This window comes from Leptosomus discolor, chromosome 2, assembly GCF_034619465.1.
Source record: "Leptosomus discolor isolate bLepDis1 chromosome 2, bLepDis1.hap2, whole genome shotgun sequence".
NCBI lineage: Eukaryota > Metazoa > Chordata > Aves > Leptosomiformes > Leptosomidae > Leptosomus > Leptosomus discolor.
The window spans coordinates 77,726,717-77,750,875 of record NC_141392.1 but is presented as its reverse complement, the minus strand read 5'-3'; the positions used below and the strand labels follow the sequence as shown (position 1 = coordinate 77,750,875).

The following is a 24,159-nucleotide window of genomic DNA, read 5'->3' as shown; positions in this document are numbered from 1 at the left end:
GGAAGGCGAGTAGCTGTTCACTTGGCTGCATTGATCTGTCCTGGATAAGCTTCTCTATCGATCAGACCTTTTTACTGGGGCCAGACATTGCTGAGTAGGTTGTGCTTGTTTCTGCAGCCTTTAAACTTTTGGGTTGTGAGCTAAAGAAGGGCAAGGCTTGGCTAATGACTGACATAAGTGCCAGGCGAGCAGAGCCAGCATGTGTTCTGAGAGGCATAGGAACAGGCACATCACAGCCACAGTGTTTGCTGGACCTTCAGGGGGCTTCAGGCAGGCTCACATAGACTGTGTGTATGTAAAGCACACATAAACTTATCTGGGCATCAGCTGTGCACCTTCCCTTCATCGGCCATGAATTTAAGGTGATAGAGTCCATCTCATAGCATGGTCAAGTGTCTGGTCAGATGACATGGCAAAGTAGTAAGAAATGGTCAAACGAAGGTTTTAACGCTACCAAATCTCTAGTGCTACTGAGTGGTGGGAGACACACAAATGCTTTTCCTCCTGCCTGGAGTTCAGGGTACGGACAGTGAATTGGGTAAGTGATCGACGCTTCTGCCTTTCTGTCACTGCTCTACTAAATGTCCTGCTCCAGGACGTCAGCATCAGCCATTCTTAGTCTGCGTGGTGGAGGACCTATATGAAAGGTCTTCCTCTCGGAGATGCTGCCGAGAGGTCATAAAGGGAGGTTTGGACGGCTTGAGAAGTGACCAACAAGTTCTCTGGAGGCAGCACAGCTGACTATGCTGTCTAAGCCACCTCTGCATTAACCACTAAGCCAACCTTACGCGGGTTGTCAGGCGTGAGGCCCAGACTGGCCAGCACGCCTGCCCTTGCACGGGGGGGCTGACCTGATCCAGAGCCTTTGCCTGGCCCTGTAAGAGGCAGGCACCACCAGCCTGTGGGTGCAGGACCCGGCCGTCACCAGCACAGCACGCAGCTTTATCTGACAGCTCTGCCTGTTTTACCCGCCGCAGGAGCAATGCTACACGCTGCAGCATCTGCTGCACGTGGGCCAGCCTGCGTTACGGAGCAGGGCACAGGATCCTGTGACAGAGTAGCGGACAATTGCTCACATGGGTCTGGCAGAAGAGTCAGGCTGGTCAACTAAAGCAGGCACATACCAACGCCCCTGAACAGGGTCTGAGTTCTGCTGCCCACAGCTCAACAGAGAGAGAGAGGGGACGTTATACTCTGGCCCCTCAAAATAATAGGCAATTCTTTTTTCCATATACCAGAAAAGCACCAAAGTGTTTCTGGGTCTTATTTTTGTTTTGTTGTTTTTTGCTGGTTTTTGGTTTTTTTTTTTCTGTAATGGCATGTCAGAACAGGACAGTCTACCTTCAGCACCTACAGCGCTCAACAACCTGTGCAGGCCAGTTGCGGTGGTCATTCCACAATGGCATGTGTGGGGAAAGGAACGCAAAGGGGGGGGGGGGGGGTGTGAGCCATGCAAATCTGAGTACTGCTGAAGCTAAAATTCTTGCTTCCAGTGCTTCAGCATTTAATGCACATACAGACAAGCACTTCAAGGAGGCCCTGGGGTTGTTTTTTTTTTAATTCTTGGAACAAGGAGAGGTAGGGAGCAAGAGAGACAAGGGACAGCATTACATGATGTAACACCAAACTCTAAGTTTTATACAATAGAACAAATCTCAAATGTAGGATGCGATCCTACTGAGTGAGTGACTTGTTCCTACTGCTGAGAGGTACTTCAGGATTTTCTTTTTGCAGGGAGCATTTGTAGACCTTGCTAACACACTACCTCATGAGCTAACCAAAGTGGTATTCCTGAAAGTGTAACGAGTGAAGGAACACTTTGCCTCCCAGAGAAGTGAGCATTAACATGCAAGACTACAACATGCCTCTGGAAACAATGACAAACCATTGTTTTTCCATAATGAGATTTGTGAAGGAAATTGAGAATGATTACTTGACGTGCGTGTGTGTGTGTGTGTGCACGCATAGATACTAATTAGCTGGTCTTCCTCCAGTCTTCAGTAATCACAATTTCTTTCCATCTATTAACACAAATCGTAATTTTGCCCATTTTTTTGACTGGGAAGCCATGCTAATAGTTGAAAATAAGGAAAACCTAGTAAAACAAAACAAAACAAAACAACAAACCATGTTTGTTCTATTCATGTTTGTCTTTGGGGAAGGCGGGGGGCGAGAAGTGGGAAAAGAACAGTTATTGTCCACAACAGCTTTATTTCCTTTCTATTACAGCTCTTTGATCCTGTGAGGATCAAAGTTCTTCTTTCCCAATTGTTAATGAAAGAAAAATGCTCAGTGGGGACCACAGCCCCATCATACAACAGATCAGGAAATGGAGTAAGCAGGTGGTCTGCCCATGTCACAGGCTTTTATGGCCACTAACTAGAAAAGACAGCATCAAGAAAATGACAAAAATGAAAAGGAATATACTGGATAAAAATAATGCAGTGTAAGGGCTAATCTCCTGCCCATCAGATGAGGTATAACCAAAATGTGACTATGATGGAGTTCTGATTTTGTTACGAATCATCTACGTCCAGCACTGGGACTGGCCAGCCCAGGGCAGCTCCTTCAGCCAGCACCCTGCTGCAGGACAGATGACCTCTCAGAACAGGATTTGTATGAGCTGTGACAAACATAATGATGAGTTATTATGTATTCTGTGAGAAACTTCTGTAAGAAATGAAGGCTATCGCTACCAGTGAGAAGTTTAAGATGAATGACTTTTACAATGGAGGAGTTTGTAAAATGAGGATTTCGAAAGCACTGTTGCTACTGGAAATGTATCTATCAATAACTACTAGGACGAAAAAGTAGGTAGGAAAGGATGAAGACAAATGCAAATTTATTTCTTTTTCTGTCTTTCTTAACAAAGAAATCGTAAGACAGAATTAAGAGAGGGAACTAAGCCATCAGTTCATCTATTCATTTTAAACCCCTTCAAGCACTTTTTAAAAGAAAGATGTTTTCAGAACATTCCTGACCTGAGAAAAAAAAAACGTAACTCCATTTGTGCTAACTGAATTGCAGTAAAAATGAAAAAAATCAGAAAGTCAAACCGAGGAAGTGAAGAAATTTTGGCAATGACAGTAATGGAGTTTGTTTCATTTCATCAGAAAAATCGTAAGGCTTGAACCTGCCACACTTTTTCTCCCATAAATATGTTATGTCAATTTATGCTCCACCCCCAGTACAGGCAAGCTTAAGACACTGAATTTTCCAGCTGTTTTGCATCCCTCTCATCAGTGAAACAAAATCTGACTAAAAACAAAATTTTGAATAAAACCTGCATATTATTTTCTGTGCTTCTTGGGGCTGTAGAATTCATCCTGGCCCCTTCCAGCACGAAATTAGACCTGGTGTGCCTTTGTAGAGCGTTGAGCACACAATTCTCTGTTTCTCACTGCTATATATATAGTATAAATATCAAACAACAATTGAAAAGACACAAATGACAGATTTAAAAAAATACATATACCTAGAAATAAATTATGTGCATTTTGAAGATAAGAAAAAACCAGTCACAAACATTTCTAGAGCACGAAACACTTTGGTGGCTGTAATGCCTTGGCATAACAAAGCAGCTGACTTCAAGTAAAGATTTTTCTCATTTGCAAACCTGTTGTTGATTCTGTCAGCTGAATACAGTCAATGGGCAACAAACTGATGCAGACTTGACCTCCCTTTTGATGTGCTGGTTTACATCTTCTAAAGTGCTTCTGAGTAAGTTTTAATTCGTGGAAAATGGCTAAGACACAGAGATACGGAGTTATGATCTATTACCCTGTTCCTTTTAGAAAGCTGTTAGAAGTGGGCTGTTCAACGCTTATCCAAAGCTGATGTATTGAAACTATAAGAAGAAGACAGACACACTTGATATTCTCCTTAACAGGGTTTACTGACCTGGGACGTAGAAAGTGATGTTCATCCATAGAGAGTCAGTGTGTGCATGGCTCCGTATGTCCCAAACACTTCAACATCTAGCAATCTTCCTATTAGAGCCTCACTTTCAAAACAACAAGTTTATTCTTTTAAACAAAAAAAATCTAAAAGCCAGAAAAATATTTTTAAATGGCTGCAGCAAACCAGGGTATTTTCGCTGATGTGTTGTGCAATTACTTAAGGTTATCTCAGATCTTAGTAACACACTTTATAGGAAAAAAGTCCTGCTTGTACTCAAGCAATCACCAGACAACATTCCTCTTGTATGAAAATAATATACCTTTAATTTATTTACAAGACTGACCGACTGGATGATGTGGCTGTAGTTCAGGTGCACTGCAAAAACTTTCATTAGTGAACCATGTCACTATTCACACGTCTGTATTTTCTTGATACCAGTTACAAAACACACAATCGAACGAATCATGAAAGGGTTGTGAAGAGCGAGATAAAAGGAATGTACACAGCAATTAGACAGAAGGCAAGAGAAAAAACCCAACAATGAAAATCTTCCTATACCCACTTTCAAAAATGTAATTTAAAAGGTGAAAATTGTTTTTTCACTACTTAGTAGATAATACAAATGATCTGATTTTTTTTACTTAATGTCAACATCTACAGTAAAAGCCAGTATGTCTCAGATTTGCATGCTAGCTGGTAACATCTCTCAATGGTAAAAAAGTTCAATATATATCGAATTCTGGGAGCTTTGACATCACTAAGTGGTGAAACATGTATGACATTAAGGTAAGAAAATATAATCATATTTCTTACCTTCTGGCCAGCCATTCGCAACAACAAATTAAGCAGCTGTTAATATTTTCTGTCACTTTGTATCTCCCATAAAAGTGCAGGTAAAAAATTTCACAGAGGTGCTAGGTAGCACACCTTTACAAGAGAAAGTCTTGGCTTCTGATACATTCAATTTGCTAAACTTATGCACTAAAATGAAAGATAAGATGCAGACGTTGTGGTATCAGTTCTTTATCTTTGGTAAAATGTTTTCATTTTATTATAGCCATATTTGCTCTGATATCCATTTTGTGCATGGTCTGCTACTATTTAAACCAACAGGAAACATTTAAATGAATATAAACAGTATCAGTGTATTACTTCGTACATTCATGACTTTCTTCATACATTCTTTGAGAATGTTGCTAGCATACGGGGAAAATGAGCAAATGCTACTATCTATCATGATTTACTCCTGGTTTAACATAATACTTTTACTAGTTCTTGCCATCAGGAAAAAACCATTTTGCTTTGCTTTTAAAAGAAAGGGATCGATACGACTCTAAGAACAATAAATTCTAAAAATCTGAACTAAAAACATCAAGCATTTTGTACTTTCTTACAAATGCTAAAACAGAAAATTACACTGGAACTGACTTAAAATTTGATACCATGACTCATCTAAGTAAACAACAAAAAAGGACCACAGAGAACATCAACAATTGCTCCAAGGTGTTCCAGTGATGATCAGTAAGCAATCACTGTCTTTACTGTCTTAAAAATCCATGTTTGACTCTCTCTCACTGTTTCTATCAGTATTAAAAGACAAAGAAAAAACTGAAAAGAGGAGAACTAGTTTTAAAGCAGCACTCTCCAGTGACAAGTCATACAGCAAATTCACATTGGGTTCTGGGTGGTCTTTGTTACACTTGAACATACTAATGATGCAAACTTGACCATATGAACCTAAGTTATACATAGACAGTTATGCCTCCAAATAGCTACTAATTACACTACATCAATTTGGCAAAGTGAGGGAGTTCCATATCCCTACACCCGAAATATCCAGACGCTGCTGCATTCACGCTAAGAATGAGTTACACTGACACAGCTCGTAAGTGGGGACCCTGAAACACTGAATTTCAGCACCAAACCAATCTTTGCACATACTTTTTATATAGGCAATTCAATAGGAATACTGGAAACCTTTGGAATCATGATATTGATAGAGAGTAAGGTCCAAAATTTTTCTAAGTTCTCGTGTTTCAGGTCTTTTTGTTGTTGTTGTTGTTGTCTTTGTTATTTTACAAACACAGTGGCAAGCAGGTGATGGCAGGACATTCCATGGGTACAGGCTTGGGTCTGTTCTGCTGGCTTTAGTCAGACGAGCCATCCTCAGTCATGCCTGCAGTGACACTGGACAAAACAAAAAAAGAACTCACAAGGGCAGGATCAAGCTTGTGGTGTCAATATAAAAAAAAATTCACATTGTGTCTACGCTCACGTCTCAATTCTTCAACAGTTAATTCTTGGTTTTAGAAATAAAACCTGTGTAACAGTCAAAAGTGCAAATGACACCATTCTGATCCACTCTTTGACACAGTATTATTATTTTCAGAATCTCCGTATCATCAAGAACAAAACAAACACGAAGCTGCAATTACTGTAGAAGCAAAGTCCAATATTCCAATGGTTTCCAATGAACATGGCACTTTCAAATTTAAACTAAGTTTAAATTTCAAACTCCTAATTAACTAACAAGATCGTTTATAAGGGTATAATGAAAAACTGCCCCTGAAGAGCACAATGATTTAAAAAAAATTTGTTACTAGAAAGTGATAAAAAAGGAAGATGCAGAAATGGGCAGCGGACTAATACAGTTTCAATACATGTATTTGACCAGCAAAAATCATGCTCTTAGCGAGTCACTGATGACTTATGGTCTTTACCCACGTACAACTGTAGTAAGCCACTTCCCACGGCTGCGGTGCCCACAGAGATGCAACACACACATTAAAACGCAACAAACTTAGTGCCTGACTGTCCTAGATGCTGAGCACCCTCAGCTCCCGACAGGCCCCTCAGTCTAAACCAAAGCATAATCCTGACAATAATTTAGTGGTCAAAGTCTTAGGAACTTAAAGAGCCTGTCACTTTTTTTGCTTTCTTTGCTTTTTTCAGTATATCACACTTTTTTCTATTAGGACGCCGGCACCTTTCATCAATGCTCGGTATACATTCATAATGCCATACTTCTTCCATTTTCTCCACAGGGTAAACTGCCTCCACGTAATGACGGATCAGTCTCAGTCTGATGGGATCGAGCTGTTTTTTGTTACAAGCACCTGAATGGTTGTATTGCAGTCTGAGATTCTCCGGAGTAAAGAGTTCGGGAAAGAGTCTTACGAGAAGTCTGGCAGCAAAGTTGCCGACTGACAGGCTCTGCTGCACTATCTCTCTTACCTCCTTATCAGACAGCAAATACAGAGAAGGCACAGGGAAGTCTGGATTAGGAACCACGAGTTCGTCGAGTGGTATCTTGCAAAAATCCTTGCTGCTTCTTTCTGGTGGCAGCGGCGGCCCTTCGAACTCTTCGCGAAACCTCTCGGGGTTTATTACATAGCTGAGAAATTCCCTCCTGTCAGGCCCTGGCACGTGGATTTTCCGCTGCTGTTGGTACGAACGCCTTTGCTCCGTGTCTCTTCGTCGACACCTCTCGTCAAGCTTCCCAACAAACTCCAATGTCCACACTCTGTCATTCTTTGCTCTGGGGTACAGTATCTGCACATAATGTCGAATTAATTTAATTCTAGTGGGGTCGAGCTGTTTCTTCCCTAAGGATCCGCTACAGTTGTATTGCTTCCGCAAGTTTTCGGGAGTAAACAGTTCAGGAAATAAGAGAACAAGCAATCGAGAGGCAAAGTTGCCTATGGAAAGACTGCTTTCATATATGCTCTTAATCTGTTCTTTGTTCAACAGGTAATCTGGGACAGGGACATCAAAATCAGGAGGGGGAAAGTCAAGTTTGTCAAAGTCTATGGGTACAAGCCAAATTTTTTTTGAGCGTCTGCCAGGCTTTTCGTATTCGAAACTGTCTTCCACTTTTATGACTGATACATCGTCGGGTAAACTAGAAGAGTCGTAACAGTCATCTCTCATCTGATCACATTCACTTCCATCCATATACGTATTTTCAAGTTCATCATTTATTCGCTGAACACATTGCTGCAACCAGGCTTCTTCTTCTTGCACATCTGGAAAGTAAATTTCAGTGTACCTACGGATTATTTGAAGCCGATGAGGATCCAGCAGTTGTTTTCCAGAGTCTCCAAAGCAGCTGTACCTTTCAGATAATTTTCTGTGGTCAAAGAGTTCCGGAAACAACCTGTGTAATAAAAAAACAGAAAATTCCCCTGGGGAAGTAGCTTCATCTAAAAATTCATTGAGATCCTGAGCGTCCAGCATGTAATCCGAGGCAATGGCATTACTCCTGTCCAAGGACAAAGCCTCCTCCTGCTCTTTAGCCTCCATAAAATGAGAGGATTCGACCTGCTCAGCTTCATAAAAACTGGACGACTGCACATTCTGCTGACTGTTTTCCATTTCCCTTTGAGCCCAGAATCTATTGAAAAAATCATTGACTTGAGGCAAACACTCCACCTGCCACACAGCTGTATTCTTCACAGAAGGATAACAAACTTCCACGTAGTTACGGATAAGCTGCAGATGAAGAGATTCAAGTTTCCTTTTGTTGAGAAAGCCGCACGCGCTGCAGCTTCTGCTCAACTCGTTGTCGCTGAAGAGCTCTGGGAAGAGCTGCACTAGCAACCGGCAAGCCAGGTCTCCGCCTGATGTGCTTTGATCCATAATTTGTTTGAGCTCCGCAGAAGTCAGCTGGTACTCCGGGGGAGGCTTGAAGTCTGCAACAGACTCTGCTGGACTGACTTGCTTTTTAATTCTGCTGACCTCCAGAGACAACAGGTCAACTTTACTGTGAAGCTGAGTCATATTGGTATTGAGAGTGTTAAGCGTGTAAAACATTTTCTGTATCAAAGAATATATATTTGGGTCAGAATCCGCGGTGGCCGCTGTTACGGCAATGGTTGCAGCCGAGTCCCTTTTGCGTTGGTCGTTCAAAGTCCGAAGAGGCGAGGGACTGCTGAGGTTGATTTTTTCAAACAACTCATAAGAAGCAAACTGCTCTGCTCCTGGTGGGTTCTTCTTCTCCGTGATTTTGTGTGAGATGCCATAGAGAGGTTTTTTGTAAGATGGAGTGGTTATGTCACTGAAGGATTCTTCCTCACTGAGCCACGTTATGTTAGGATTCTTGTTCTTGTTCGGCTGCTCTGCATTTACCTGAGTGGGTGAGCCAGTATCTCTGTTCTTCATGTTTGAGAGGGGGCCCTTTGAATGAATAAATATTGCATTAGTAAGACTGCCTTAAAAATATTAGCTATAAATATGTGCCCCTTAAGCAGGCACCGTTACATAAAAGTGCAAAGTAAAATTTTCTCCAGAGGACTTAGTTGTGTTAAACACATCAAAATTAATAAATTCCCTAGGACAAATAAAAATAGAGTAAAGTATTATTTAGGTTTATTTTGGGTTTTTTTTTTTGCTCGTGCCTTTCTCCACGGACAGAAATGCAATAATAATCCTTAGTACTCTTCACCCACAGAGCTCTGCACTCCCAAATTAAGTATCATTATGCTTCACCTTGCATATGAGGATCTTGGGCTGCAGAGAATTTGGGTGGCAACAAGTCAGCAAGAGAGCCAAGAATAGAATCTAGATTTTCTGACTCCTAGTCCTGTGACCTTGCCACTGCCTCCAAGAACTGCATTTAATGTTCCAGCACTCTCTTTAGGTTAGCTTTTGAAAATACCACAAAGGCTATAAGACACCAAAATTATGCTTATTCTCTTCTTTTTGATGTAAAAGGTTTACATCGGGGTTTTTTTTTTTAATCTTTATAATGGTGTACAACTCCTAAACAAGTTCTAAGAATAACTGTAATTTTTTAAAAGTATTCTATTTAAATAACAAAAACTTCAAAACAAAGTGAAAAGTACCTTGCTACTGTCTTTTTAAAAAGGGAAGCCTAAAATTTATTTCTGAAAGGCAGGGAAGTTCAGACTCATGGGTTTCTAATTTTCTGAATTATTTCTACTAAAAACAGTAATGAGCTCTTAAGGAATTAATGTTCTCAATAATTTCTAACTCTTTTCATTGCTTGAAATTAGAAGCCAGCATCGTCTTCAACTCACAGCAAATCTGCAGGGCTTGGGTGGGTTTGGGTTTTTTTGCAAACACATGGATATTGCAAATAATTATAACAGAATCAAAATCCAACATACAGAACTCAAACATGAGAAAACATAGATCTTTAGAGAAGACCGTACTGAAACATTTTGCTTGGCTTGTTCCACAGAAAGTTAATTACATATAAACCACAGAATTTGCATTAAAGTATTAAAACAAATGGAACACAGACTTGAGGTCTGAGCCGAGAGCCACAATTTGCAATTTGAAATTCTAATGAAGACCCCACTACATCCTACAGTGAGAAACTTGAATTAAGGTTCCCTTCTGAAAAAACAGAACTGTAACACTCAGGAAATTAATCTGGTCCCTATGTGTGCTCACACTTGGCATCCGCTTACTGCAGTGACAAATTGAATCTAATTACTTTTTAAATTCTAATGCAATATATACTCAAAAGAGGCTCAGAAAGAACAAGCTGGCTTCCACTCCAAGTTTAGAAACCAGCAGACTCAATTAAACTGAAGTTGTGTTTCCAAGTTCTGCTCTCACACACACAACCCTACATACGAAACCTCGTGTTTTCACATCCAAAGCTGTGTGGATGGACGGATGATAAAATGAAAGCGTAACACGAAGGCATTATATTTCACAGTGCGCAGAATCCCTAGCCGCGGTGGTGCCTAGGACACCCGACTTCCAGGACCCGTTCAGAAGACTGCCCCTCCAGTCCCACCCATATTAAAGCACGTCTGCCATGAGGACAGTGAGGAACCAGAGTCCTGGAACACCACAAGCTATTAAAGGTGACTTACCCCAGCAAGTGGTGACATAGTGATACACCCTGACTAAACCAGCTCTTTGTGACTTGTAAAATCCCAGAGCACAGGAGACTGGATTGTGAGCAGACTGAGATTCACATTGCTACCACCTAAATGTAAGCTCCTACACAGGGACTGGAGTTGTCATACACCACCTATACTTGTCAGTGGAGAAACAGAGGTCTTTCCAGACAGTAACAGAACTCTCCCAAACAGACATCACCTGAAAGCAGGTCATGAAAATCTCCACTGACAATAAGCATAGTTCTGCTCCCCAGTCAGAAACACAGACTGAATTACAATTTTTTTTTACCATTTTAGATCAAAACAACAAAACAAAACAGCAATTCTGCAGAATGCATTTCTTACACATACAATGAGACCTGCTGCCTAAGTAGCTAGCTCTTCCAGTAACAGTCCTGTTTACTTATTATTATTTACTTATGAAGGAATATTCCAAATATTCCTTCGCATACAGAGTATGATCCATTCAATTCCTTCTCTACTAAACAGCTAGCTGCAGGCCACCAGTTGTCTGTCAGTTCTCGTCAGAACTCCTGCCGTACCTTTTCCCTAATTAATTATATAATAAAACTTGGCAACGTGGGGGTAATTTCTATTAATGCACACCTCACACACAGAGCCAGGGCAAAGCAACATGAGAATGTGTATTAAACAGCACAAATTTGTAAGTTGACAGTGACTATTGTGAAAGTTTGCATTCTCAGTTTTGGATGGGGTGCTCTGGAGAAGTGCTCATGCTAACAACTACAGCAGATCTCTGCTGCGATCGCAGCAGAACTTCTGCCCTGTCACTGTCGCAGCTCACTGTATTTGGATCTGGTTGTGGGACGGATTTGGTTATCTGCATTTCAGAAACACATAGTCAGTGTTCAACTAACAGATGACAACACATTTGGGCCTATATTTAAGGACTTTCTATTTCAGATGCATTCTCATTTTCTTTCCTTTTGCTTTTAGTTATCTTGTCTTTACACAGTTCCCATCTGGGAACAGCAATATCCACAGCATAAATATGTAGTTTTTCATAAATTCTTCAATTAAACTAGTATTTAATATTTCAAATTCGTTTTCTGTAACACTGATCTTTAAACATCTGTGTATTTCAGATAATGCTACACTCATTTAAGATGATCAGTTTTAATGTACCATCAAAAAATAAGCATTGTTCTACGAGACTCAATGTACATAGGATAGTGCTGCTTTTCACACTACATTTGCACAGCAAGTTTTTATATTATATACATGCTTTGAACATTTGCAAAATGTAGTATTTTGGTAAATATTGACCAATATAAGTAATTGTGAAATAGTCTCTCACATTATCTCTCAAAGTCCTAAGCCAAGTTTTGAAAGTTGTTTAGTTACTGCTCTGTTCAGTGCTAAAGTCCAGCTAATTTATGACCTTTATTATGCTTAATAAAAAAAGTCTAAATATCTGTAAGAATACAAACCATAATATTCTAGCATGTGAGTAATGAAGAAAAAATACATGAGAAACACATAAAAAGATTCTATCAAACACACAAGAACTTGAAACTGTCTTGCACGTAAATTTTTAAACTTAAAATCTTCCTATACTTGAAAATTAGGGAAAATGAATTTCTGGTTATGACATGATAATCAGAATTTAAAAAAAAAAGCGAAATGTCTTCTGATAGAAAGCAATTTAGTACTATAATCACCAGCCTAATAGTACAGTTATAGAAGAAAAAAAGTACAGCTCTGCTTATATCATACATAGATGCTTGTGTGATGTGCAGTAAAAATATACTACAAGCACAATATTCTGAAATATAATTAACATTTTGTCCTCTGTTTAAACAGAAATAGTTAATGAAGTCTTCAACCAGAAATATTGGTACTGGAAAAGTAATTAACTTTAAAAATGTTAGGATTGAGGAATATTTCTGGTTGGTTATTTAACTAAACATGCTGATTCATTGGGGTCAGCTAAGAATGAATTTTCATCACTGTTACTGGGTCAGTTTCTGATAGTATACGTCCAAAGTTATAATTAATTTCAAATTAAATTTAAAAAATTATTAAAGGCAAACAATAAACAGTAAAATCCAAAGAAAGCACTGTTCAGAGACCATTTTGAAGCTCTTTTAAGAACCTGAATGTAAGTGAAACAACTGTAAAAAAGAAAAACAGAAAGGAAAAGAAAGAAAACATGTAATAAGATTAAAACCTACCTACCACAGGCATTCAGGGAATAAAACAGCCCCGAGAAGTCAGAGAGATGACAGTCAGGAAAAAGAAAGATGAAGAGCTATGGTTAGAAAGGAGAAATTAAATGCACAAATATAACATGGAATAACTGGCTAGTAGCAGAACAGCAGAAAAGGATATGTGCATTAGAGTAGGTCATAAACTAAATATAACCCAGGGCCTGAAGTTATTCAAAAGAGGATGAATTTGAATCTAGGTTATTTTAATAAAGTGCTGAGTGTGAAAAACAGGAGGTCATTATACTGCTCTAGAGGGTGTTAGAAGAGATGTGACTGTCCAACACTGGAAACGACCCTTTCAGGAATCTCAAAGAGAACAACAAAGAAGAGCTGAAAACCAAGAATTTTGGTCTTGGAAAGGAAGGGCTGAGGGTGGACAACATCACACCAATTTTCCCATGTGCAGAAGACTTTTATAGGAATAGATAATCACTCCTCTCCCTACTGAAAATGACAAGGACTAAGAGAAACTTGCTCAGTTTCAGCAAAGATTAATGAAAACCTCCAATTGCTGGAGAGGTGAAACTAGAACAGGGTAATGGAAGAGACTGGACATCTCCTTCACCGGCTGGACAAACACCTGGATTGTCACAAGTGGGGTACTGCAGCAGAAGTTGTAATACATTCTGCTCTTGATATGCTGAAGTCTTCTGCATTCCTGCATTTTTATCTTTCAAATAATACACAAATTTATACTTGTCTCACTGACATCGTAATCTGTGTCACAGAAGGAAGGATTACAGCCCTGATTCTACCACTGAGGATCCAGCTGAAGGACACTGTGACATGAGGACTGTAATCAGAGTCATGCTCAGTTAATGCAAATTACTACCTGCTCCTACGAACAACAAAAATACACTTAACATGAATGAATTCACCTATAACTATTTCATAGATACAATCACTCCCACGTTATTTAAAGAAATACCGAGACAAGTAACGTGTGCAAACTGGGTTAAGATTAGCCATATTTGCCTCAAACTCATTACTAATGCAAAACTAGTCAAATGACTTGCATTTTGCTTACTGCAGCGCTGAATTCAGCCTATGAAATAAGAACAGAAAAATCACACAGTCATGTATAGAGAAGTCACCTCTTGTGTAAAGCGTCTTTTCTTCACACTGGATAAGACATCTTGCTGGCTCCCTGAACTATCACAACCAAGTGAGGTCTGTTTCCGTTTGCTGGAATCCTGTAGGCAAGTAACTGCACCATCCAGTGAGTGTTTCTCAGCAGATCTGGATGTTACTGAGCAGTCTAGAGCTTCGTCTTCGTTTTCTGTTTCTACTTTCACAACACATTTTGTAGGAAATTTTACTGGAAAAAGAGAAGGTTTAGAAAGATAAAGCACTCTCTCCAGAAAACCATGACACCCTTAATACAATCTTTCTTGGTTTGATTCTTTTTATGAAAATGTGTTTTGAAGAGCATAATTATTTTTTATGACTTGCACGATAAGTGTATGCTGAGGCCACCCCAAAGTCAAGTTTTTATTATGCTAGGAATCATTCAGTCATCCAGTAAATGACAGTTTCTTCCCCAAAGGAGAGTCAAAAGTATAAACAAATGAAGTTACAGTAGGAAGATTTTTTTGGAGGGGGTCGAAGGATGTAGAGCAGAAGACATAATGAGCAGCAAAGTCAATGGTGTATTTTAGATCGCTTTAAAAAAAAATGTAATTTGTCTCAATCCATGTGCATTCTTTATCAGGTTACAAAGGCTTTAATTCAACAAATATTTTTGCCTGATCATAAGTTACACAAAGTATAACATTTTACCTTCATCATCATCAGTGATTTCAGCTGAATTCATCTTCTATCTCTCTAAAGAACAAAACAAAAATATAAAAATAAATATCAGCATCTTCTGGAATCAGGAAATATCTACATCTGTTTTTAGAATTACTTTTAATTTAGAGCCAGTGGGCATTACCAGCTGGCTAGGTATCATTCAGTCATCCAGTAACTTCCAGTCTGTATGTTTGTAACAACTAGCCATTTTCAGAAAATTTCATGGCCATCTATAGACCTGTCAACATGCAAACTATACTGCAGACAACATAGAAAAGTATTTAAAACTATATGTCTTTTTCTGGTATGGAGAAAAGTAGAAGTCATTTTAACTTTCTCTATAAAGTATCTTGGCAGTGTATAAATGGAAGTTAACTGTATTAAACTCTCCATCCTGTACCAAGTCACTAATTCTTATTACAGTCAAATGTTTTTATATTGTCATTGTGGGTGACCCAAAGTCATCACAAAAGGAAAACTCATCATAAACTGTAATACATGCTGGAGTAAGTTTTCATTTTAAAATGTTTGACCTTTTCATATGGATTGCATCAATTCAAGCAGAGCAATCCACAGATCTACAGTAACTATCTTTTTTTTTTCTCCCCCTGTCAGCCTCTAAGTAATGTAAGAATGATTTTGTAAGGAAAAACAAATACATGTATTATTCTAGCATGATTTAGCATTACTTTTCACATGAAAGACTCAGCTGTATTTCTGTTTCCTTGAAAACTAATTTTGCAAGTCACTTTGGGGCAAACATCCATCTGTGGACATGTTCCTAAAAGAAGATGCTAAATATTTTGGAGATCTAAAAAGCAAACAACCTGATCAGATCTCAGTGACCATTACAGGGCACACAGCTGCAAACTGACACTCTCAACTGGTAAGCTGGTGACTGGTAAACTGTCACACACCGCTCATGTTCATCTCCACACAGCATGACGTTTACTTGGCCCCAGAATATTATTACATTTTCCACAGTTACATTCTTCTTTCAAATAGTTTTCTTTCAACTGTTGCTGCCTATCCTTTAGCCAAGGTCTAAAATCAAGACAGGCTTCTCTCTGGCTGGAGCAAGTGAATAAAACCAAACAAAAAGTGTACATATAAACCAGGAGTGGAAATTATAATGAAATTTAAAAGAGAGATGGGGAGAGAAAGAGGCAGAGAATCTGTTTTGGAGGGGGAAAAAAAGTCTCTACCTCTCTTCTGAATAGTGTTGAATAGATTTTTTTTTTTTTTTAAATCTCAAAATACTGTTATAAAACTCTTGGAAACACATGAATGCTGTGTAGCTACGAATTTTTCTTCATCAGCAAGGGATGGCTGTTAATGTTAAGTATGAGATCCCATTCTGGATAAGATATTGTACAATTGGATGACAATGGGAAGCACACACACCCAAAGAAAAAGATGCACGGAGTTACAAAATCAGCTCATACTAGGCCTCTCCAGAAGCCAAATTGATGTGCTGATCTTTGACACGGGCCCTATGTACAGCCTTGTAAAGGGCATCCTCAAGAGGATAACACGAGATTGTCTTCATCATCACATCACCAGAAAAAAAGCCTCTCTCAGTTGGACGTAGAGCTACCGCAAACCCCTTAAATATCTACTCCTTATACCCACTGTAATGCCCTATTTCAGGACTTGCATTTATGAACTGATTCACATATAAATTATGCAAGCTTAACAGTACCTTAATCACTTCACTTAACTTTTGCAAACTCTGTAGAGACACAACAGCATGAAACTAAGTGGCCCACACCAACTTCTAAGCCACCCGATGAGCACTGGTGAGGGTTAATACCAAGTCTTACTAACTCAACAGTATTTATGAATTTAGACAGCCACCACAGCTCTTTATGAACAGTCCTAAGACAGTGTACTTTGTACAGCACCATCAAAAAGTACGTTGGACTTTAAGAAAAGCACATAGTACTAAATGTATTTTTCCCCAGTAACCCAGACACATTGATACTCAGTGCCTAGATCTTTCCTACACTTTTCCACACTGCACTAGGCTTAGCTCTGAGGGATGTGGTACAAGACCAACATGTGCCAGTGCTCAAGTGTGACACAGAGGCATTTTATGAGGGTCTGAAGTGACAGTAAGCAAATCGGCAAATACCACTACAGAATATTCTGTCATGGAAATCAAAATGGTTTTCCAGATAACCCTAGAGTGCTCTACCAGAGCAAAACACGAAAAGACAGTAAAGACAGAGCCAGAAGGGAAGACTATAAAGGTGGCGGCAGGCGGAATGACACGAAATATTTAGAAGCGGATATAGGGAATTGTATTCTCCTGCTATTACTGCAATTCAAATAGGAAGAATGCTTCACGAGAATTCCTCTGAGAGAACACAAGCAAACTGGAAGGAGAAGATAAATAAGGATCTCAACAGCCACTCTTCAAAAACTGGAAAAAAGTGAAAACTAAAGCAAAGCATATACCCTTGTTAACAGTTAACCTTCTAAAACAGGCAACATCAGGAAGACCAAAGCTATCCCAAACTCAGGTCAAATAACATTAAGTCAAAACACTGTTTCCCAAATTTGAAACAAAATGTTATTACTTATTTTGATATTTTTTTAAATTTCAAAACTGCCAGAATAGAATTAAAAGCAAATAGTCAAAACCAGCATCAGAATCAATGAGGCCTAGAAAGACTGGCTTTCATATTTGAACTCTTTGGTGCCAAACAAAGCATGAGCTCCAGTCTTTTCCTTCTTGGCAGCCCTAGTTATATTTCTCTCCTTATATGGTTTCCTCTCTTCTTTGTGAGATTTGTAAGAACTTCGGTATCATGACAAAACAAAGCACGTACAACAGCTTCTGTCAAGAGACAGGATCCAACTGCCCCTCTGATTTCCTGCACCATAGTCCCACCAACTCCGTCAGTCACCCGTAAGTGTCCACCTTAACCTTCAGTGAGCTCTTCCAGCTTGAAAAACTGACAGAAAACAATTCACTTCTTGGGGGTAATCTTTTCAGCAGGGCCTGTTGTGATAGGACAAGGAGTAATGGTTTTAAACTAAAGGAGGGAAGACATAAGACTGGATATAAGGAAGAAATTTTTTACAACGAGGGTGGTGAAACACTGGAACAGGCTGCCCAGAGAAGTGGTAGACGCCCCATCCCTAGAAACATTCAAGGTCAGGTCAGACGGGCCTCTGAGCAACCTGATCCAGCTAAACATGTCCCTGCTCACTGCAGGGGGGTTGGACTAGGTGACCTTTAAAGGTCCCTTCCAACCCAAACCATTGTATAATTCTTTGCCAGGTTACTTTTATTCTAATTCAGAGAGGTAAAGGGTAAGGCAAGTAATTGGGCCCAGCTCAGGAATACGCACGAGGTCTGGGATGGAAAGGAGGAATTACAATCTCTTTCTCATACCAGCAAGCCACTGGCTTGGATCAACCATTTCATGGAACTTCACTTGTCATCTGTTTGCACCACCACCTCGCTTCAAATCTGGGTAGCAATGGACTCACAAGTGAGTAGTAAGTGGTCACAGAGATATCAACAGAGCAATTGTGTCATCGCTTCCTCAGGAAATTAGGACCTATGGGAAGGGGGAAAGTCTGTGTGTGTGAGCATGTCCACGCATCTATGTATGGTTAACAATTTTGTTGATTGTTTAAAGTCCACTAAAGATAAAACATTTCAGATTCTTTAAAATACTGTTTGCAGTGAATCAGTACTTATGAAAATAATTATTGCCTCTGCAGAAGAGGCAGCAGTATCAAAATCTGTTTTGAGGTTGCATTCTGGCCCAGAGAGAGAGAGTAAACAAAGCTGGAATAAAAAAAGACCTAAGAGAGCTCGGGACAAAGTAGTGCAAAAAGCAACCGAGTAGGAAATCCATCCAGTAAAGCAAACACCTGACAGTTGTTCCTTGTCATGTTGAGTATACAAACGTATTTCATTCTTACCTGATGTGTCTTTTTTCAAAATAGAAGATAAATATATTTATCATCTTTAGCCTTATACTGACTCAATGCTTTCTACAGGACGGCAGTTAGCTAGTTCTAGGAAGGAGCGAACACCCTGTGCTGAAGCTGGGAGCCCGGGTCTGCAGCCGTGACTGGCAGAGCAACCAGCCTTGGCAGCTTTATCTTGCTGGGGTACAGACAGATGCTGCAGTACATCCTACTTGCTGGTGAAAAGAGGATCTGGAAGGAGGATTCCAAAACACACCAAACACCTACAACAGCAGCTACGTCAACAGCCAGATTCTGATCCTCATGAAGTCAATTGGCGCTGTAGCCTAAACACCCGTATGTCTAAAATTTTAGCTGAAACTTCTTGTATTTCCACCTGAACTGGCCAAAAAAATCATGCTTTACAAAATATGATCATAAACCTTAAACTTCAAGTTTTAGGATTTTGCTTGTAAATATTTTGATTTGTGAACTAAGTTATTTTAGAAGCATTTTCTCTGGGTTCTTTTGTTTCTATCTTGTGTATAAAGTTAAATTCCAAAGAACGTGCGAACGGTAGAGTCTTGCATCAGGGAAAGAACAACCCAATGTACCAGTATAGGTTGGGGACTGAGCTATTAGAGAATAGCATAGGGGAAAGCGACCTGGGGGTCCTGGTGGACAGCAGGATGACCATGAGCCAGCAATGTGCCTTTGTGGCCAAGAAGGCCAATGGCATCCTGGGGTGTATCAGAAGGGGTGTGGTCAGTAGGTCAAGAGAGGTTCTCCTCCCTCTCTACTCTGCCCTGGTGAGACCACATCTGGAATACTGTGTCCAGTTCTGGGCCCCTCAGTTCAAGAAGGACAGGGAACTGCTTGAAAGAGTCCAGCCCTGAGCCACAAAGATGATGAGGGGGGTGGAACACCTCCCTTGTGATGAAAGGCTGAGGGAGCTGGGTCTCTTTAGTTTGGAGGAGACTGAGGGGTGACCTCATCAATGTTTATAAATATGTAAAGGGCGAGTGTCAGGAGGATGGAGCAGGGATCTTCCCACTGATGGCCAATGACAGGACAAGGGGCAACGGGTGTAAGCTGGAGCACAGGAGGGTCCACATTAACATAAGGAAAAACTTTTTCACTGTGAGGGTGACAGAGCACTGGAACAGGCTGCCCAGAGAGGTTGTGGAGTCTCCTTCTCTGGAGACATTCAAAACCCAACTGGACACATTCCTGTATGACCTACTCTAGGTGGTCCTGCTTTGGCAGGGGGGTTGGACTAGATGATCTTTTGAGGTCCCAGCTCCTAACACTATGTGATTCTGTGTAACACAGGCATACAACAGGTAAACTAACACGTTGTTTCTCTATGCTAAAACATGGGTAAAACACTCAGAAATAATAACTTTTATAACCTTGATTATGGATCCTACACCTCTGAACTCTAAAAATGAAGCGAATAGCTAATACTTTCACTTCTTCAGAAGAGACTCTGCCTTTGATCAATGGCAGTCTGCTTCTAGTAGTCATTAGCTAAACCTGTCTACTGTAGGATAAACAGTAAGATATGTAACACTTGGACAAATTCAACAATCAAGGAAGAAGAGGTAAACGGACCCTATCTTCACAACGTAAAAATAAATCATTAGATTTTACTGCCTACATTTCATCTATTGAGAACGGTCTTCTTGAGAACACTTCTGAAATAGTTAGAGATGAATCAAAAAGGACAGTTTTCTTAAGGTGATTAAAGCTTTGTTCTTCTAAGAGGAGTAAAAAACCCTAGATTTGCAATTATGCAAACGACGATACTATTCTTTTTAAACCAATGGACGATGAGCCTATCTGCAGAGAGCTGATGCGATATACAGCATCATGTCCTGTTTCAAGTTGAGCCGCTTCAAATAAATTCAGTATGCATTACAGTCTAACTCTAGACACCAATCCATCTGTGTTTGATTTGTGATTTTCTGATTTGCAGATCCACAAATCCCACTCAGCTACCGGCTAAACTTGTAGGTGGTTATAGATTCTAAATACCAAGTTTCAGGTAAGCCATATACACAAAACCTTTTGGGCCCTGCTGGGACTGCTGCAGTAGGAACTCCACTGCACCTGGCCTACTGGCTGAGATTCAACACCCATTTTCAGAACACGCTCAGTACTTTGGGACTCTCAGAGAGGACAGTCAGAAATAAGTGTAGGGTATTTCATGTATCAATGGCACAATGCTTAAAGAGGTATTTGGGAGCCAGAAAACCTGGTTTTCTTTTCTTTTTCTTTTCTTTTTTTTTTTTTTTTGTTTAACTTTCTTGCTCCTGATTTTGCAGCACAGACCAGAATCCAGGTCCCCAAATCCTCGAAGAGTGATCTAATCACCACATTATGGCATGCTGGAGGGCAAGTGGGAAGACGAGCGGTGGGCCTGGGCACAAACGGGCAGAAAAAGAAGGGGGGGGTGTCCCAGCACACCTTGGCTGCCATTATTGGCCATACCCCCTTCCCCTGGATGGCTTCTTCTCATCAGATTAGACAGGTCAACGAAGGGACTTAACACTCCCTACTCCCATTGGTATCACTTAGACACATGCCCCTATTCAAAAGGCTTATCACGTGACACTTAATTGTATCATGTACCATTTTGGTAACAAGATTCAACATTGAAATGGTATTACCGTGGCTAACAGGGAGGCTCAGTGCATAGCACAATGCTGCGAGTTCCAGAGCATGGCAGAATACCTTAAAAAAACTAAGTTCGGGACCTCTGTGCATTTAGTGCTAACTACCACCCTGATGCTGCTTTGGCAAGTAGAGCAAAAAATGTGATCCATTTATCCAAAATGTGCCTACCTGAAATACGCACTGAAGCCTCAAGAATTTAAAGCACTTGGGTACAAAAGATTTTATGAGTAAGGGAGTAAATTGCAAATCACATTCTAAATGTACTTCAGTCTCATATTATCCAGTACACTGCATAATGACACTTAAAAGTAGCATAAAAGTGTACCTAGTTACTGATACATAGAATTGAATCATAAGCCCAAGTTAAACCATCCCATGGTGTGCATTCTCCTCCTCCTATTTACTGCCTAACAATTACTCATGTGTTGGCCTCGGAGGATGCCTTCCCTACCTGCTGCCTTACAATTGTGACCATCTTAAAAGTACAACGCAAAGAGAACAGACCTTGCTGGTAATTTAAGATCAAGGCAGTTCTCTGCCTTTGCAATCATTCTTGGAGAAAGCCTGATTGATCACTTTCAAGTTCTGACTAAAACAAACAAACAAAATCCATCAGAAAAAAATACTGTTGTTCTGCTGTTTGTAACTGAGAAAAAAACCTCTTTACTCTTCAAACTCCCATATCTAACACAGTAAGTTCTGACAACAAAAGAAAAAAAACAGTGTGAAAACCCTGTAGAAAAGTACAAAAGTGCACACATGCTGGATGTGGAAAGGAATTCTGATTTCATAACAACTGTTAATTATAATTACGAATGTAAATGAATCATTGTCTTAACTAATATACTCTAATAAAATAAGAATGCCTGCTATCAGATTTATAGAAGTTTGCTACCTGTAATTTAAATGCTTGCACAACATTGTACCGTTTAGTTCATTAACGCATGGTAAACGTGTAGATGCTGCTTCTTGAATGCACACCATTCCGTTAAAAGATTTTAGGATCTTCATATAGGTTGGAAGGAATATCTCTAATGCTGCATTAGAATGTTATGAAAAATATAGGGGTTCAGACATCGTGCACTATGAGATGTTTATTCCTTTTAAAGCCTCATGGTGGTACACTGCTTCATATACAAAACTCAGAGGCTTCAATGAAAAGAATTCTACTTGAATGTCATTTGCTTTGAAGAGGCTAACTGTTGTTTACATTTTGGTCAAAAGGTAAGATACATGTGTTTTCTGGTAACATTAAATAGGTGTTTAACAGTGTATGTGGAACAAGCTGCTCAATTTCCTTGCTTTCAGCTCACAGTGAAAGATACAACGCTCCTCTTAGAGCACAGGCAACCTAGTAAAGTTAAATAAATGGTGGGAATACCAAAAAAGCCAATATTCTAAGGAGGCAACATTGGATAAATTTTACAAGACCTATACATTGAACTGCTGTTTAACAGCCAAAAGTAGCACCTCCTCTTACACATGCCTTCCCGTCGCAGAACTTTATCACAAAATTGCCACGGTGTTATAGTACACAGCTAGTGTGGTTCACCCAGAGCCAGCCCAAACTATTGTACAGCTATGCATCCTCAGCAAGGGACAATGATTAACCAATCTAGTAGTTATGGCACTCGCCAGAGAGTCAAGTGTCTGAGGTCCTGCTCCCTGTCTCTGGGTCTCTGTATTTCATAGGGAACACGCAGTGGATAAATTCAGAAAGTGAACAATGCTTCCCAAGGGACGCCCACAGTCCCCAAAGCAGGTGTGGGTAGGTGGGAGCAGTCCTGTCCCGTGCAGCAGGTGAGCAGAGAGCTGCTCCCAGTGCCTGCTGACAGCGCAAAACACTGTCCCTTGTGACTGTTCTAGAGGAACGATTCCTGCCTAACGTTTTGAAATAACGAGGGCAACCACGCATTCTCAACACCCAGCCCCTCGGTCCCAGGAGGGGACAGGACCGGAGGCACGCGCCACTGCTCAGGCTGCCCAGGAGCTGGCCCCTGCTTGGCGCACGAGTCGCTTTCCAGGCTGTCCCTTGGAAAGCTGTCCTGCTGGGCTGTAGGAGCAAACCTAGAGAACTGAGAGTTCTGCCTTCTGCTTTGGAGCCAAGTAATCTGCATCTTTCACTTCCGAGCTGGAGCACTGGGTTCAGTAATTTCAATATTGCAATTATCCTTGGGGTACATTTGATTCCTCCAATTTGTGAAAAATTCAATTCAACAGAATTACACATAAATACCACTGCAAAACTGAGCCATAAAATGTATTTCTTAGAAGCAGTGCTCACCTTCTGTTCAGTTCCATGGGCCAGTGGTTTGACTTTCAATATTACTGAATTTTGACAAGGCCTTCTTAAAAAAAAACAAAACAATGAAATTTTTTCCTGGACTTTTTTTTATTTTCATTAATATTTTTATTTTCCATTGAAGTATCTTTCTACTGCTGAAAAGCTCATCACCACGCTCATTGGTATGATGTGCAGAACAAGCAAATAGCTAGAAAGGGTCACTGTTAGTATGCTGCCTGAAACATTACTTACTAACGTTACAAATTACACCTAAAACTATTATAATAGACAGAAATTGGGGAGGGAGGCAGGGAGGGAGAAATCTGTATTGTTTGATTTGTACACCTGACTGTACTTTGAATATATTTAGTTGGGTTTCCTTGTGACTTTTCTGAGCAAAAATTCTGAAAAGGCTTGGGAAGTTACTTGAAAAGGCAGCAGGTTGAAGAAGTCTGATACCTAAAAC

General features: G+C 40.1%; 1 protein-coding gene across 1 annotated transcript; it reads right to left on the bottom strand.

Annotated features, from left to right (window-relative positions):
- Window positions 1-6,801: 6,801 nt before the first annotated feature.
- Window positions 6,802-14,822, bottom strand: BEND3 (BEN domain containing 3). Its single transcript, XM_009950860.2, has 3 exons — window positions 14,789-14,822; window positions 14,104-14,327; window positions 6,802-9,075 (listed from the first exon to the last, which is right to left on the bottom strand). Exons 1-3 carry the CDS (start codon window positions 14,820-14,822, stop codon window positions 6,802-6,804), a joined length of 2,532 nt encoding a protein of 843 aa, XP_009949162.2.
- Window positions 14,823-24,159: the final 9,337 nt, after the last annotated feature.

What these genes read in the sequence shown, in the direction of transcription:
- BEND3 (XM_009950860.2), bottom strand. Translation starts at nt 14,822, where the DNA reads ATGAATTCAGCTGAAATCACTGATGATGATGAAG. An exon ending in AATCACTGATGATGATGAAG is followed by an intron (nt 14,328 to 14,788) that starts GTAAAATGTTAT and finishes CTCTTTTTCCAG; the next exon opens with TAAAATTTCCTACAAAATGT. An exon ending in AAAGACGCTTTACACAAGAG is followed by an intron (nt 9,076 to 14,103) that starts GTGACTTCTCTA and finishes ATTCATTCAAAG; the next exon opens with GGCCCCCTCTCAAACATGAA.